This window comes from Cyrtonyx montezumae, unplaced genomic scaffold, assembly GCF_038088225.1.
Source record: "Cyrtonyx montezumae isolate F1298 unplaced genomic scaffold, pur_monq_1.0 scaffold_3, whole genome shotgun sequence".
In the NCBI taxonomy this organism is placed as follows: Eukaryota; Metazoa; Chordata; class Aves; order Galliformes; family Odontophoridae; genus Cyrtonyx; species Cyrtonyx montezumae.
This window is the reverse complement of record NW_027072034.1, coordinates 113,987,793-114,005,274: the sequence shown is the minus strand read 5'-3', so window position 1 is coordinate 114,005,274 and position 17,482 is coordinate 113,987,793. Positions and strand designations below refer to the sequence as shown.

Genomic DNA, 17,482 nt, shown 5'->3' with positions numbered 1-17,482 from the left:
GCGATGGTAGCATCCTCCACCTGTGGAAGAATAACACTCCATGCAAACATCTGACTAAGCAGTTCCACAAATGTCAATTCTAGCACTCCGGGTCTCCATAAATTTGACTTCAGTTGCACTGGTGTCATAGAAAATAGGATTATACACTCTTTTTCCACTGACTTTTCATTGACCTTTCTGTGGCTTACTATGTCTGGTCTTGGAGAATTTATAATTGCAAAATGGTTGCAGTCTCGTTAGCTGTAACTGATGGTTAATTTCTGAAAAAAAGGTAGCATCGCTGGGTTTCATCATCATCCATCAAAGGGTGAAAATTTTCCTTCCCTTGACCTTAGGCACAAGGCAGACCATAGACAGTCTACTGTGACAACACTGCAGATAACCCTGGCAGTTACATGCTAGGACAACTCAACAAGCTGCCAGGATACATCCAGGGGGAATCTCCACAATGAAAGAGATTTAGGAGATGAGTGTGTTACGTGATCCAGCACTTTCAACGTGTGGTTTTGGGAACCTTCTCTCCCAGTGTTCTCACCTTTTTAATGTGATGTAGAAAACACTTTGAACTCGTAAGATTATATAGAGCAGTTGTAATACTGATGTCCTGCTCTATTGTAAATCTGGATCACTGTAGTTGGCTACCTAGGTTTTCCCCTTACTCTGCTGAGGGACTTTTCCATTTCTCTTCTGAAGTGGTATGTCTGGTTGCTGTGGAATTTAAATGGTCTTTTTAACCCATACTTAAAAGAGAAGCAGGGGGGCAAAAATTACTCTTGAATAATTGTGTTTTCTTACAGTTAGCTCTTGCCTTTTGTTACTTCACCCAACATCCAACTTCCCACCCTATATCCTAAGCAAAAATATGGATTTCTCCTTGAGCTTTGATCGTTATGAGTCTTTTGATGGCTTGTGTTCACCCCTCAGCATCTCTTTTTCTACTGACGTGATTTTTTCTGTTCTATAATGGGAAGAGCCATTCTTTACTGTCATACAGGTTCAGAAAATTTCCCTGCAGTGGCAAGTGGCACCCAGGATTTCATTAGAACTCACCACTCCTGGAGTGTGCTTAGTAACAAGATGATTGAATATCAGCGCTCAGAAAATGGACCTGGCGTACCAAATGTAAGCAGTTGATTCACTGGTGAGAAAACCAAACCGTAGCTACAGTTTTACAAGTAAATTTGAAGTCTTAGATCCCTCTACCCTGAGCTGAGGAAAGTGGGGTGTGTATAATTTCTCCCCCAGTTTCTGCTGCCACGTGAGAAGTATTCATGTTTTCTCCTCATCAGTATTACAATGCCGGTCAAATACATTTGGTGGAATTTTAGGCATGTATCACATGCTGCTTATCTGCTGTTTTGTGGCTGGCCTGAGGCATGAACTAAGTAGGTGTTTGTTAGTAGTGTAAATCTGGAGTCACTGCACTGAAGTCAATGGGAAACTGAACTCAAGCCTTGGGTCATGGGCTGGAAGGAAGTGCATTGAACATCTGGGGCGGGAAGGAATGCATGAGTCACCCTCAGCATCCTCCCTCTGGCAGATGCTTGGTGCAAAGTAAACATAATACGCAGAAATTTTGGTACACTGTCTGTTGTCAGAAGGAAGCAGTTTTTAAAGCTTCTATGTGTGGGTGTAGGTATAGAAATCCTGGGTAGATTCCATGGCTCACAGATCAAAGAAATTCAGTTAGTCTGACACATGCTGAATTGCCTTTAAGGGTGAGATTTGTTACCGTTAACTAATGATTTTGAGACACTAGTGAGAGTCCTGATATTTTGGGTGCTTTTACCTCTGCCCTCTGACATTGCAGGGACTTACTTATACCGTAGAAGTAATCTATTCTGCCTGATGCCCAGAAGGAAGAGCCTGTGATCAGACCGGCTATGCCAGTCTCCCAAGCTCACTTCCATAAATGGCTCTCTAAATTTAAATAAATACTCTGGCTTAGCAAGTCACTTGGCAAATTTTGTTGTTTTTGCTTTCCTTGTGAAGAAGCTTAATTTCTCATTAAGGTGTTTCTTGCTCATGTCTTTTTTTGTAAGGAAACTTATCTCATTTAGCAAACAATTACTTACACAGCTATTTTCCCTAGGGGGATTAGCTTTTAGTGCAACTGTTTTCTTTCCTCAATTATTCTGTATTATTTTTGATCACTGCCTGGATGAGAGTGCGGTGGGTGCAAATAATAAACAGGGTGAGGACATGGTCAGTCTAACTGGGTCTTTGTTTCACATAGGGACAGGCTGGGAGCAGGCTCAGGACCCAAGGCTGAGTAGGTTGGCAGGAAGAGGGAATTTTAATGGACATTTAATACCTTCTTTCCTTTGGCCAATTTGAACTGTTGTCGGCCTGATCAGATTTAAAACAACATTTGTCTCATTGGGTTCATATGAAGTAGCTGAGTGTCCCACAAGTCCTTCCCAAGAAGAACACAATCATTACCTAGCTTATTTAAATACCTCCGTGTTAGGAATCCAACCAGGCAGCTACAACTGAAAAATGTAAGAGCACATGCTTTTGATTATCTTACTTAACTATGTTTGCACCAGAGCTATACGGCCAACAACTCACAGTGTTGGCACGTCTCAGGTAACACATGAAATTTATCTGGTGATCCGAAGAATGTGCTGCTAGAGCTGTCTACTTGTGCAGAATTTTGCAGCTCAGTAAGGAGTGGTATTGGCTGGAGAAGGCATGCTAAATGGCTTTGCTTGTGTACTGGTTTGCAGTAAAAAGAAACAGGTGTTTCATTGAGTCATGTGGTTACATCTTTAATTGAGCTTGACTTGATGACTACTGAAATTTGGCCAAGCACTTTTTAATATTTTCAGACACGCCAGTGTGGAGTGTTGCTTTCGTGCCACTCCCTTATTACCCTGCAGAGCAGGGAGGAGCTGTGGGGCACCTGCAGAAATATCTGTCCTCCTTCCCCTCCTTTGTATGCTTCAGGGAGCAATCATGCAAAATGCCGATGGAAGAACTGCATGCTAGCCAAGTTAAGACCACCCTTACCTGGTGCTGCATGCTCCTCATGCCCTCCTGTGAGCATGGTGCCATGACCTCTGGCTTGGGAGGAGACAGGGCACTGCTATAGGTTGGGCACTGTAAGACTCTCCAAGGTGCAAACAGCTCTGATAAGCTTTTCAGCTTCCCCTTTCTTATTGTGCCTCCATCTGGTTACGTGGTGGGTTTGGGTCCCACAGAAAGACACAGGGAGATGGAGGGGTTTACTGAATGGCTGTATACGATGACGCCTTTCACAGGGAAAAGCGGAGGTGGGAGGTGGTGGTAGAACATGGTTTTTATAGTGAAGCTCAGAAACAGATAGAGAAGGGTTTATTTTCCAGTAACAATGATGGTGAGTAACAAGGATGATCAGTGGCAGAGGAATCTGGGTTCAGAGGTGGGAGGAGAACAACAGGGTCATTTTTCAGAGAAATTAAGTCAGCCTCCTGTTCCTGCCCAGACACCAAATGAATTGCATCCCCAACAATGTCTCCCCACACCTCACCCTGACATAGCCACGCACTCACATGTAAGCTTTGTAATTGTTGCCAATTTTCTGGATTCGGATGTCATACTTGGAGTCGATGAATGGCTCAGAGGTGGCATAGGTCTTTGCCATGGCTATGATGCTGGCGATGTCGCGGAAGTCATACTGGTTCTCAACTTTTACCTTGATCGCCAGAAGTTCAGCAAAAACATGACAGGTGCAAAAAGAAGAGGAATACTTGGTTAGTGGAAGTCATCTCCATGCCTGAATCACACAATGTCAGTTAACGCAGAGTTGAGAACAGAGCAGGAATTGTGTGGTTTAAAGAAAAAAGTTCCCAAGACCAAACTAGACCAGAGCAACCCCTTTCTCCTGCCTCATGCATGAGTCCTGATGAAGCTGGCATCATGGAGAGAGCTAGAGTTATTCCCAGATGGTTCTTGATAAAGCTCATTGCTTTTATGATGCTTTGAAAAATATATATTTCATCTCTTAAGGGGCATTACTTCATTCAGATATTGGAGCAGCTATTTCCCATGTTGAGATGGAGGAAAACTGAGTGTTTTGGGTGGCCAGGAAATCACAACCAGTGCCAAGAAATCAAGGGAATTGGTTGTCTGCCACTACTAGGCTTCAGTTTTCTGGCATTTCACATTGCCCCCTTCCTGACAGTCTTTGAGGAGTGGTGCAGGTCTCCTGGCTGGAAGCAAGCTCTGAAGGAAAAGGGAGTCTCTGGGGTCCCTGTGGTGCCTGGAGAGGTCTGTGAGAGCAGGATGGCATGGGTGTGTGCAAGACAGCTGGTGGGGCGTTGGGCTTGAGTCACACTTGGAGATGAGATGGCAAGAGCCTACAAAGTGGAGATTTTCTGAGAAGCTTGCTTTTCATGGATTTGTGTTCACTGATTAGAAACACTCTGAACTTTATCCAAAAAATAAAAATAAAAAAAGGCAAGGAAGGACCTACACGATATGTGGTTTGGGAGAGGAGCACTGAACAAGCTGGACATGCTGGACAGCTTCACCTCATTCATACCACCAACCATGGCCTTCAGCCTATTGGCAAAAATCTCCTTTGTGCATCAGAGGAACCCATGCAATTCTTCTTCTTCAGAGCAGGACAAATGCAGGAAGAGTGGGTTAAGTGGCAGAATACAAGCAGAACTGTGTGAAAAGGGTGAACAAGGGAGTGCCTTTCTTTACATATCAGCTATCCTTTGCAGTTTGGTAACATCTTGAGATCACGACTGGGGATTGCAGCCCAGCATTGCTGAGTGCTTGCCTGCAGCAAGCAGATGGTCTCTGCCCCAGAAGAGTTCTCCCGTTGCGTCAATGTGTATGTTAAAGGAGGGAGATGCCAGACTGTGTGGAGCCGACTGAAGGAAACACATGCAATGGTATTTGGTTTTTCCTTGCAACGAACAAACAAGTTGTTTTACATATCTGCTTTCAGCCATGAGAGGGCAGGAGCCATCTTCACTGGAGAACAGAGAACAAGTTTCTGGCTAACCTGTTGTACTGTTTGGATGGCTTTGTGCAAGCACCAGTACCAGAAGTCAAATATGCTGCAGAGAAGCTCTTGAGAACTGCACAGGTTGTGTGGAAGGAGAAAAACACAACTAATCTGACCCATGACCATTTCTAGAAGCCTGAACAAAGAGAAAAAAAAGGCCTAGTGTCTGATTTTCCTCTTGCTGAGTGCAGAATACCCCTCATTCTCTTCCCTTTTCTGTGGGAAGGGTTGGGCTCCTGCTATTCAGGACTAAGTGAGAAATGAAGCAGAGGAAGACTAATGCCATATGGAGGAATTAGGGAAAACTAAGAAAAAAGGAATAAAAAGCCTGAAGGGTCAATGTAAATCTTTGTATTTTGTGTGGGAGAGCTGCCTTGCCCTGGGCTGGGCTTTTGCCTCTTATGTCTGATGGGGAGCACTCCAGACCAGGGGTGCTCCAAGGCTGGGCACAGCTCGCAAAATCCTGGGGGGAGCCACACAGGCTAGGCAGTGTCAGGTTCTTTTGTTATAGAGATAAGAGTGGCTGGGATGTGTGACATCAAGGGGAGAGTGCCACCCCAAGGAGATGATGGCAGGAGGAACCTGAGGAGTTGCATGAGGTAGAGGGTTGCTACACTGTTCCACACCACTTTAGTAATGAGGAAAGACAAAAGCCATTATAGAATCACAGAATCACAGTATAGTTTGAGCCAGAAGGGACCTCTAAAGGCTACCTAACCCAGCTCTCCTGCAATGCACAGGGACACCTACAGCTAGATCAGAGTGCTCAGAGCCCCTCCAGACTGACCTTCAATGTCTCTAGGGATGGAACATCCACCACCTCTCTGGGCAACCTGCTCTGGTGCTTCACAACTGTTATCATAAAAATAAAAAAACAAACAAACAAAAAAAACCCTTTTTTCTTACAACTAATCTCCCCTCTTTTAGTTTGTGTCATTATGTAATGACCTACTTGGAACGGGGACCTCTATGGGATCTGACACAAAGTGCTGTGCTTGTACAGCAGATGTCTCTGGGCCTTGGCTGAGGCATTTGTGGTCTCAGCCCAGGAGTGTTGGCCCACAAGGCAGAGGAAGGGATGCCATTTCCCCCTGCAGGCTGGAGTTAGAGCATCTTGCTGTTGCTAGAAGGATATTCTATGCTCCTCTCATTAAATAGGGTTTCTCCTCAAAAAAGTGGTGTGTTATAGGAAGGAAGGGTGAATTCCTTCCTGCTTTCCATCAGCTCCCCCCGTATGGGGAGATAGAGGATGAATGTGAAGCGCATTTTCTCCATGGGACCTGATACAAATTAAGAAATGAACAGAGTAGATGATTCCTTTGGCACTACAGCATTGCACTGTCCTTTTGAAAAAGCTTTGCCTTCTTTCCCAATCCGAGCCACAGACATTCCCATGGGCTTTTCAGAGAAAGTACCTTGCCAGGTCCCCTTCTGGGAGGCCAAGGCCCTGTTTCCCACCAGGCATCAAAATAATCACTACACCAAAGCTGAAATCTGAGCTGCCCCTTGTTAATTGTTAGAGCCGGCCAAATCTGACAGAATAACAACTGTGTCTTGGGTTAATGCTGGCTTAGACTTGGATGCAGTTATTACTTCATAAACAGGAAGCACTCCAGTTACAGTCAAATTAGATTTATTTTCCTGTCTTATCTATCAAGTCCACCATTTTATTAGCTTTCTACTTTTACATTTTTTATAATTCATTTCCTCCAGACTTGTAACTGTTTTACACATCGATAAAATACCCATTCTTCTAATGGGAGGTATAAATCCATAGAAGATAACCAAAGGCAGAATGTACGTCGTATGACGCCAGAGGGCATTATTTAAGATGGGACTGTTAAAAATGATTATTGCTCAAACAGCTGCTGATTTACCTAATAAGGGATATATCTGCTTTCTAGAGCTGCAGGTTGGCCACAATGTGGAAGTGAGGAAAGAAGATGGAAAGAAAGAAATCAACAGAAAGCTATTTTTTTCTCTTTTTTCTCTCTTTTTTTTTTTTTTTTGCACCTTTCTTAGGATAAACGCAATATCCCATTAGCTGCGCAGAGGAGTGCAAACAGCGAGTGCAAATACAGCCCCTGCCCTGCCAGCTTGTTTGCTTAGCTGTGCTGGCTGTTTGAGCAGCAATAGGCTCATTCTGGAGCCATCAGCTGCTGTTTGCTGTAGCATTTTAGTGACCTGTTGTGAAGAGCTTGGGGCAGTGTGTTGCCAAATGCCTTTCCTGAGCAAGAAATCTCCCCAGGAGAGTCCCTGCTTCCCTTCTGGCTCTCTTCTTCCATGCAGGTCACTCTCCCCACCACTCTCCTCTGGCTGAGGCAGAGAGGGACCTGGATTCCCAGAGATATACTCACACAGGTGTGCCCAACTCTCTGCCTAGCGGTGGCACTTCAGAAGATACTGTGCCCATTCCCATCTGCAGCTTTCACAACAGACATCAATCCTTCTCTTCCTGTGCAGAACTGGGCAGAAATTTCATGGACTCATAGAATCATTGAAGTTGGAAGGAACCCTTAAAGGTCAACTCTAGCCCAGCTCCCCTGCAATCAACAGGGTCACCCACATCTGGATCAGGGTTGCTTAGAGCCCCTCCAGCTGACCTTGGATGTCTCCAGGGAGGGAACTTCCACCACTTCCCTGGGGAACCTGTTCCAGTGCCTCACTACCCTTATCATAAAGAAAAAACCTTTTTCTCATACACAGTCTAAATCTCTTCTCTTTTAGTTTGGACCAATTTCCCCCTGTCCTATCACAAAAACCAAACACACACACAGAAAAACAAACCTGTGAAAGAGTCTGTCTCCTTCTTTCTTATAGCCCCCTTTAGATACTGTAAGATCTCTAAACTTCTACTGCCTCAGCCTCCCAAGCCCCACATCCCCTCCATGCCTCTTGCATACCCCACATCTCCATGCACACCATGATCACAGGGCTGCGGCCTTCTTCTCTCCTCTTCAACTTAAGCACTGCAGATATTGCCTCACTGTGCCCTTTTGCTTTCATTAGTGGTGTGGCCACACAAAAAAATAACAGCTAGCTGGCTGAAGTGCCAGAATTACAGTAGTTTGCAAGGGCTGCCCTTGCCTTGGCTCACCAAGTGCCGTCCAGAGTTTGCTCAGCCTCGCTATTTAAACCCACACTGCTGGGGACATGGCTTGCAAAAGCAGTTTCTCCATCCACACTGGGCTTAGAGGCAGGTCCAGCTGCAAGGTGAATGTCCTAACCTGAGCCAGGGCAGGACTTGGCTCTGTGGTGTTTAACTGAGTCTTAATAGGCATGGGAAAATGCAAGCTTGAGTGCTTTCCTTTAAAGGAGCTGGCCTGGCCTCATGGATCTTGGGAGTTTCCATCCACCTTGACCTGCATGTTGCCTTTCTGTAGTGACTGTGCCATTTTGGGACAGCTGTCCCTGCACAGTGTTTCCTGTTTCTCTGCTTCCTTCTTCCCCATGTCACACCTCCCTTCTCAGCAGATACTCAAGCCAGCTGACACACATTCAATTTAGGCCTAACCAAATGTGGTTTGCCCTTTGACCCACCTCAAAATAATAAAGATATACTAAAGTCTTCACTTCCTTATTATCCTCAAACTGAAGCTTTCCGAATGTTACGCTGTCCCTGCTACATTCAGTCTTATAATCCCCATTAACTTCCCAATGAATAGCTGCTCTCAACCACAGGTCTTGGCAGCTCTGCACCCCAGTATCCTGGCTCAGTCACCACTTTCTGTGTCCAGCGAAAGGTTCCAGACTGCTGTGCAAGAAATGAGGAGGATGCTCTTGCTATTTTCAAGATGGGTGGTACCTCCTCACTCATGAGTCAGTGGGAACACAGTGATTGGACTTCTCTGTTCTGAATGTTACATGTCATTATTTGCCCTCTGTGAAAGAAAATATTTGTTCCTTGACAAACCAAGGCAGCCCTTTCCCCTTCCTTTCCTCCTTAGTGCATTGGATTTTCAAAGCTTTCACTTTTAGAACATTCTATTTCCAGTCCCGAGAGAGACAAGGTGATGAGCTGTCCTTCCTGATAAAAAGTTTGTGGTATTTTTACATTACATAGTGGCTCTGTTTAGTTTGTGCTATATTTATACCAGAAAAAAAAAAAAAAAAAAGAGAGAAGTCTTTCCCATCCAGTAAGAGAGAAAATAACTCTGACCACATTATTATGAACAACAAGTTTTTCTTCCTCAGTGTAATAAATTCATCCAAGCCAGGATTTGTACTGGAGGAGGCATTTTCGTAATTATGGGGCAGGCATAGAGAGGAGGCGACTCCTAAACTGACCTAATTAGAGAGAGCTAAAAATAAAACAGAAGTAGCAATATGTGAATATATTTATTAGATTTATATAAATATATGGAACTCCACATGAATAGAAACTGTTTCTCCTCTCTTTGCAGATCCAGCAGTTGTCTCTTTCTCGTGATCTGATCAGGAAGAGGTGAAGAGGTTCTTTGAGTGACTTTGTAGTGCTGGGCACCGTTCCTAGGGCACTCTGGGGTCATGTTAGCATACAAATGCCAGATATTAACACACTCAGAGCTTTATTTCTTGCAGTGGACTCTGGCATTACAAGATCTGGAGTCAGGAGTACTATTTCTTTCCCACTGTAGCATTCACCCTATTCAACAGAGATCCCCAAGCACGTCTGGGGTAGATAGGCTCAAACTGCACAATGCTAAAAAATGCCTTGACCTCTTGTGGGTTGCTGGGTTAACAACAGTTCAGTGCTACATGAGGAAGCACTGCTCCCAGCGTCCATCTGCAGTCTTCCTGGAAAAGACCTCAGGTACAGTGTTGGGGGAGCTTAAATACAGCCTGAGAAAGCTGTTTGCTGACTCCAGTGTAAACCATTACCTAAGTAATATTTCTGATACTGCATCTGTGTCAATACAGCATTGGACTAACAGTACACAGAATACTTGCTGCGATTTTCCAGCGCCCGTAAGATAAGAGGTGACTTCAGATTTTGGAAGGGGGTTAATCACAGTCATGCAAAGGGCTGAGGAGCATTTATCCAGCTTTTAGATAAATAAATTATCTGGGGCCCTTTCTTCTTTCTTGGTGAAGGCTATTCCCGGTACCTCTGCTCAAGTCAACACAGAGGTTGTTGTTTCTGGATTTCTCAAAAGAAATAACAAGGGATGCCTTTTATTCTGGTTTTATTTTCTTCATCTCCAACCCACACCTGACATGCACACATCACTCGGCAAGAGCAGTTCTGTCACTGCTGGTACGCTGTCACCCCTCTTTGTTCTGATTTTGAGTATTGACTGTTCCTCTTCCAAGATAAGATGATGGGAGCCTGTGTCTTACAAGTCCTAATGCAGCTATTTTCTATTTTAGGTTTAATGATTCTCTGGTCAGATCTTTCCTTAAAAAACGTGGTGAATGAATATATCAAAAAATGGTTTGAAAACATGGGATATTTGGAAATGAAAGTCTGACTATTGCAGTTACGCTCTTACTAGGCCTTATCACAACATAATAAACAATCAGTGCTTCTTAGAGTGCTATGAGCCTTAGCAGTAATTAAGCATCAGGTAACCATTGTAGCACTCTGGTCTGTAACAGAGAAAATGAGGAACTGTGAAATGACACAAATACATCCCCACGAGTCAAGTGGAGCCTGTTGGGGAAGAAGCCTTCTCTTTGTCTGGCTCCTGGCCACTACTTCAGTACAAATAAAGAAAAACAGTGTATGGACTTCTCGCCTTCACTCATTCTTCTCAGTCTTTGTGCCTCCCATTATATGTGATTTTATCATTAATAAAAAGAAAAATTTAAGTCCTTCCTTGACAATTCCTCCTGGTAATGAGATTGTAATCTGAATGCTCCCATCCTTTGAAGCACCCATTACAGGTACAGGTACGTGGCTCTCTATCTTGGCATCGTTTGCTACAGTAAGTACTATTTTTAATGCTCATATGTGTACTTTGGCTACTAGGTTGGCTATTTTATCCTTTGTTTCTTCGGTCAATGCTCTTATACAAAACATGACCTGATGCTGATGCTTTACTAACTTCTACATTCTTACTGTCATCCAAACCAAGAGCAAACCTCTCTTTTTTCTTCCTATGTATATTTTACAGACAATGACTTGCTATTTCTTTCTGTCATTTTTCCTTCTGAAGACCAAGAAATCTTTTATATCTCCACAATCTCTCTATTATTCTCTATAATCTCCTTATTATCACTGATACTGCTTTTATGTTATGATGGTTAAAATCACCATGTCTCCAAGAAATGTTTCTCTTCTGAGTTACTTAAAAGGACATTTACATTTAATTATTCTTACTTATTTCTTCATATTTATACCTCTAGGTGTTACTTTTCCAGTATGCCCATAGTTCTGCTTATCTATATTTCTGACATTTTCTCTGTTTTCTTTCTGTCCTCCCCATCTTGAACTCTATTGTCTTAAAAACAAACCAACTGACTTGTTCATTTTCACTTTCTCTCTTCTATTTTTTTTCTCAGTGCTATGAAATGAAACAGGACTTCAAGAAAACTAATTTAATCAGCCTCAACTTACCTTCAGGCTGTCTGTGGCTGGAGAAGGGCCCAAACTAAAACTATAAGGTCAGCAGCCCTTCCTTCCTGTACCTTCCCCCAAGGGAGATGTGCCCAAGGCCACATCCACTTTGCTAGTAGTCCCTACATTTCATAATGGACTGAAGTAAACTTGGCCTCAGACCAGTTCTTTCTTCTAGGATGCTGGGTCTCAAGAAATCTGCATCTGGAATGCCTTCCTACGTAACCCCCTTGTATGACTGCATATAATTGGGCCTGCACTTTGGATAGAAACCCTCTTCCCCTATAGCTTGTGAAAGCAAAAACCAAGATCATTGAAAACTAAAATGGAAGTGAAAGTGAGAGGTGAAAAGATCTGCAGTGGTGCAGAACACAACAGCTTCTGAGGACTGTTTTGTTTGCAACACTATTTAGGGTGGGACACTTTCCTTTCTTTCCTCATTTCTTTAGCCACATAAATGTCTACATTGCAAAGAGAGACAAATGAAGCGCTCCCTACATTACAGATGAAACTGCGTAGCGATCGGAGAGATCCAGAATTGCTGTAAGACTAAGAAACCCCACAGGGCCTCAGAGAACTTGAAGCCTTTCATCAGGGAGAGACTTCATCCTCCTGTTTTGTCCTGTTACGAGTCTGCTAATGAAATCCTTCTTGGGGATATGTTCAGCAGCTCGTACTGCAAGCAGCTCAAAGCTGTCTGCATGTAGTCTAATACAGTGACACCTCTGCCTGTTAAGAATGAGAAACACTGATATTTTAAGTAGCTTTTCCCGCTTATTTAGATGTTTGCTCTTTGATGCTGAAAGCCACCTCCACCACTTGCCCAGGGATCCAAGCCCACCTCCACTCCAGCAGCTACCATCTATAGATGGGAATACTGCAACCAAAGCAAGGGTGATCGTGAAAGCTTCTGTGTGTGATCCAGGAAGCTAGAAAGCACTTTTGTTTACAGATTGCAAATAAACAGGCCTAGGTACAGTGTACCTACATATACTTCTCAGGCAAACTGTGTGAGGCAGGGAGAAGAAAAGTCTGTCCTAGGGAAGTGCTGTGACAGGGATACCAGTTATAAAGTTCGTGTGCCACCCATTTGGATTCAGAGATGATGCATCAGAATTCCCTAACTCTGAACAGATCACATTTTGGGCAGACAGAGGATGCTTTTATAAAGAGGTGTAAGAAAAAAAGAGGAGGCGAAAATGCAGCTTGGACACAGTGGTGATGCCTTGCTGAAAAGGGAGCCCAGGCACCCCCAGAAACAGGGGCTGGTAATTCACTAGGGGAATAAAGATCCCAGTGAGCCTGGGAAAAACAAACAGGTCCTTCTGGGGAGCGAACTGTTTTTCAGGATTCCTTGGCAGGCGACCAGCCACTCTGCTTTGTAAGGTCTTGTTCTTCCTTGCAAGGAGGAAAAAAAATAGCTGAAGGGCTCCCACTTTATTGAATAAGGTCATCGTCATGCACTCAGAAGGACCAGCACTGCTGTGCCTCATTGTGAGAGCTATGGGGTGTAGCTGCACATTGCAGGTGCTTGAATAAACAACATCACTACTTTCAGGAGAGCAGAAAATGTATATAAGACAAGCTTAATGGCTCCTGGAGGGCCAGCCTTCCCCCTGCCCTTCTGAACCCCCCTCCCACACCCTGGCAGCCTCCAGCCTGACACCACTGCCTGGCTCTGTGCGTGACAGCAGCAGGAGGCCTTTTCTCCCACAGGAACAGCCAGTGCCACCCAGATAGGCTATGGGGAGGTTTAACTCCCTGCTGGCTGTTCACACGCAAGGAGGCTGTGCCACACAGATATCTCTTTCCTGAACTACTTGTATTTTTCCCTTTACTTACCTTCCCCATTCCGGCATGAGCATGTCCCAGCTTGACCACTACAGGGAAATTCGGAGTCGTGATCTGAAAGGCAGAAGAAGGAACTCATTAGTCTTTATTTCCAGCCATTGTATTTGAAATAGTTTACTTTCATTCGGTAGCTTTCATCCTGGCCTAGATGCTGATGGGAAGATAAACAGGTCCAATAAAGACTGCCCAGGTGGCAGCACAATAAGCAAGTGGATCTTTGCTGGGACACACATGGTCGGAAACAGAGGACAGGCAAAACTCCTCAGATCTGACCCTCTTTTGCTGCACGGTAACAGGAACCTCTAAAACAATTTTTTTCCCCCCCACAATGTATATGTGGATATGCATACACTCGTGTGCATGTAAAAAACCCTACCTGCCAGCATGAATACATGAGCACTTTCAGACACTGAAAACATTTGACTTCCAAGAAAGATGAGGGCTCTTTCTCTTTTCACATAGACTGCTTTAGCCTTTAGTGTATGAGCAGTCCCTCTGCAGATCCCATTCCCCTCCCTCCAGCAGTGGTGGGGGAAGGCAAGGGGAACAAGGGCCAGCTCTTGGGTGCAACTCACAAAGTCCATCTATTCATAAAGCCTCTCCCTTTCTCCTCTAACTTAGGGGTGGGTGTAGGGAATAAAAGAGAACAAAGAAGGGTTGGGATCAGCAATAAAAATAGAGAAAAAATTATGTCATGTCTTCACTCTGGCTCTTGTGGTGTTTACATTGGGTAGGGTCCTGCCATCTGAGCCGTGCAAGTGCATCTTAATGTACATGTGGGATTTTACTTGGAGAGAGCAGAAGTATCCTCTCTGCCTCCTGTTCCCCAGCTTGTGCAGGGACTCACTTGCAGGGATTGGCTGAGTGTTAGGTTGCACAGACACGTAGGAAGTGCCCAGACCAGGAAAGCGACCAGGTCTATCTGATCTGTCTACTATCCCTTTGGTAGCACACTAATTTTTATTGCAAATTTTATTTGCTTTCAAGGGAAGTGCCCTAAAAGAAACTTCTGTCTACCTAAATACCTGAAACACTGAGCTCTATTCATCAAGCAGTTAACCTGGAGATCCGGAGTTGAGTTTTGACAGATAAATGGCTCTCCTATTTATTTAAGTTCGAGAACAGATAAACAAACTGTTCTTGTGCTAATTACCAATTGTCTGTATGGACAAGCAGGCACTACGCCCTAAAGATAGAATGGTGCTGCTGTCTCCATCTGCGACAGTCCGCTATAAATAACAAAATTAGTAACCAATGCCGATGTTTTTCAGCTCAGCTGCTTATGCAGAGAAATGTCATGGGAGAGGGGAGCAGTGAGTGCACTGCAGTCTCAGACAACCTGCATCACTTGTGGAGTCTTCAGGCAGGAAGCTGAAGGATCTGGTGAGGCTGCACCTCAAGTGCTACGTTCAATTCTGGGCTCCTCACTAAAAGAAAGACATGGAGGCCCTGGAGCGTGTCCAGAGATGGGGAGCAGAGCTGTGAGCAGTCTGGAAAAGAAGTCTGATAGGGAACAGCTAGGGGAGCTGGGGTTGTTCAGTCTGGAGAAGAGGAGCTCAGGGGAGACCTCATCGCTCTCTACAATGATCTGAAAGGAGGTTGTGGTGAGGTGGGGGTCAACATCTTTCCCCGGATAACAGTGGTATGATGAGAAGGAATGGTCTCAAGTTACACCATGGGAGATTCAGATTGGATATTAGGAAAAAATTATTCTCAGAAAGAGTGGTGCTGCACTGATTGGCACAGGCTGCCTAAGGAGGTGGTGGAGTTACCGTCCCTGGAGGTGCTCAGAAGTCAGGTGGATGTGACACTGTGGTTAGTGGGCATGGCGGTTGGACTAGGTGATCTTAGTGGTCTTTCCATCCTATGATTCTATGACACTCCACTTCATGACATGGAAGGAACCCTCAGCAGCAGTAAGTCATAGTGCTGGGACAGGCCAGCAGTCCTGTGACAAGAGACCCTGACAGGGGGCCTTCCTGAAGCCCCACAGTTAAGATAAGCATATGTCCAGGCACATGAGTTTATGCTCTATTTTTCCTTTGCCTCTCCAATTTATTGTAAGAGCTTGAAACTTCATTAGCTGCTGGCACCTGTGAGTCAGAGGACTGCACCTGAGGATAGGACTATAAACAAACTGTGCCAGGCCTTTAGCTTTGGAAGATGAAAGGGAGCCCAGCAGCCAGGGCACCCACTTGTTTGGGCTCAGAGAGACCTGGCCTGCTTCCCATCTCTGACATCTGTGCCTTGTGCACACTGCTTGAGCCAAAAGCAATGGCTGTTTCCAGTATGCAGGAAAAGCAGGCCACAAGTTTCATGCCCCTGGCAAGGGGATGAAGATGTGGACGAGACAGATAACGTGGTATTGTCAGCTCCAAGCAGTGAGGCAGGAAGCCATGGCCCTGCTGTCACGGCTGTGTGCCCTACCTGCAGGTTCTACTGAGGGAGCCTGGCCCAAGCACAGGGCCTGAGCGTGGGAAGCATCTGTTTTCCTGTGTACATGCAAAGAAAGTTTGGGATCCAATAAACAACCCAAGTTTCGTGCTAGCCTGGGAGAAACCACAGGCAAAGCCCTGCTCAAGTTTTTTTCTCTTTGCTTCTTGGAAATGTGATGTCAGCTTTCTTGGTAAGGTTTTGCCACATCCCAGCTATTGCTGGAGCAGGCTGGAGCCACAGGCCACTTGGGCTGACCATGATGCCAGGGACTGGGGCTGCAAATCTGTGGCATCCTCATCAGGAAAGCTGCAGCTCCGGGGAAATGTCAGCACAGGGCTTCCTGGAAATGTATTACCATCACCAAAACCTCACACCTGTATCATTTCTGTGTACGTGAATCCACCTTGTGGAGAAAGCAAAGAGAAAAGGGAATGTATGCATTTGAGTGGATTTTTGGATGGCTGTATCTAGTGTGAAGTTAAATGGGAACGAAAGCTCTCAATAATCCACAGGACTAAAGGAACCAGAGTCATAGCCACCTGATATGAGAATTAGGATGCTGTTGGTTAGGTGCTGGACCTAGTTCTGAGCACCCTACTCTAGCTTCAGCTGTCCCTGTTCATTGCAGGGGAGTTGGACTAGATGACCTTTGAAGGTCCCTTCCAACTCAAACAATTTTGTGACTCTAAGTGGTGGAAGTGATGTGGGCTAGACCAATCAGTGGAGATATTGTGAACCTCTACCACATCCTGGTTGGGATTTCTTTTGTAATGAGGTGGCCAGTCAGAATACTTGGCAAGCACATGGATGGATAAGGAAGCTGAAGGAAGAGAGGATATATTACATATGTGAATATGGTGCAGAGACCTGATGAGAAGTTCTGGGGCTGGCCACAACTGCCACAAGAGCAGACCCCTGAGAAGAGGGTTTACACACACTTAGTCATAGATTTCCTGGGAAAGAAGATGCTTATAATCAAAGGACAACACCAGAGTTTAATAAGAAGGACATGTTTTTAAAAAAAGTGGTGCAAATAAATGTCTATGTCTTTCTGTGTGTTTGTTCGTGTTTCATAATGGCTCTTTTTCTTGGAGAAATGGGGAAAAAAAACTTTGACGCTTTTAAAATGTGCAGGAACTGTTGACAGGGCTGGTACAGAGGATGTCTGTGGGATTTGGGGTAGGACTGTGGCACTGTGGCTAACTCAGCGATCAGATGTGGAAGTGTTACTTCATACAGCTCAACCCTTTGAATTATTGAATTTAAATCCTATAAATTGATTCCTAGATGCTGTCACACAAAAGTGTTGAGATGGCCATGTTTACAGATGTGTCTAGAACTAAGTGTATGGAGTCAAGTGGGAGACTGAATCCTAAATTAGGGACTTTGGTTGGGGAGACATGGATGGAGGACTTCAATAGCCTAAAGCAAGTAATTGTTGCCCCTGATTTTATGGGCTCTGCTCAGTGTGTAGTGTCACTGCAAAGATAACTCTGCAGTTAATCAGTATTTTGGCAATGATGTGTGAAACTGAGTGCCGGTATGCATACATTTACTTTCTATTTGAACACACATGGCTGCGAACTATTACACTTCTCCCGTTACTCTCTGTCCCTCCTTTCCAACAAATAATGGGATTTGCAGCACTTCTGTAG

General features: G+C 44.7%; 1 protein-coding gene across 1 annotated transcript in view; it reads right to left on the bottom strand.

Moving 5' to 3' along the window:
• The window catches only part of SYN3 (synapsin III), a 173,560-nt gene that overhangs the window by 17,870 nt on the left and 138,208 nt on the right, over positions 1 to 17,482 (bottom strand). Inside the window, exons 6-7 of the mRNA XM_065743081.1 lie at positions 13,383 to 13,445; positions 3,534 to 3,676 (exon numbers count right to left, since the gene is read on the bottom strand). Coding sequence (XP_065599153.1) covers positions 3,534 to 3,676; positions 13,383 to 13,445 — 206 coding nt within the window. The remainder of the gene's footprint in view (positions 1 to 3,533; positions 3,677 to 13,382; positions 13,446 to 17,482) is intronic.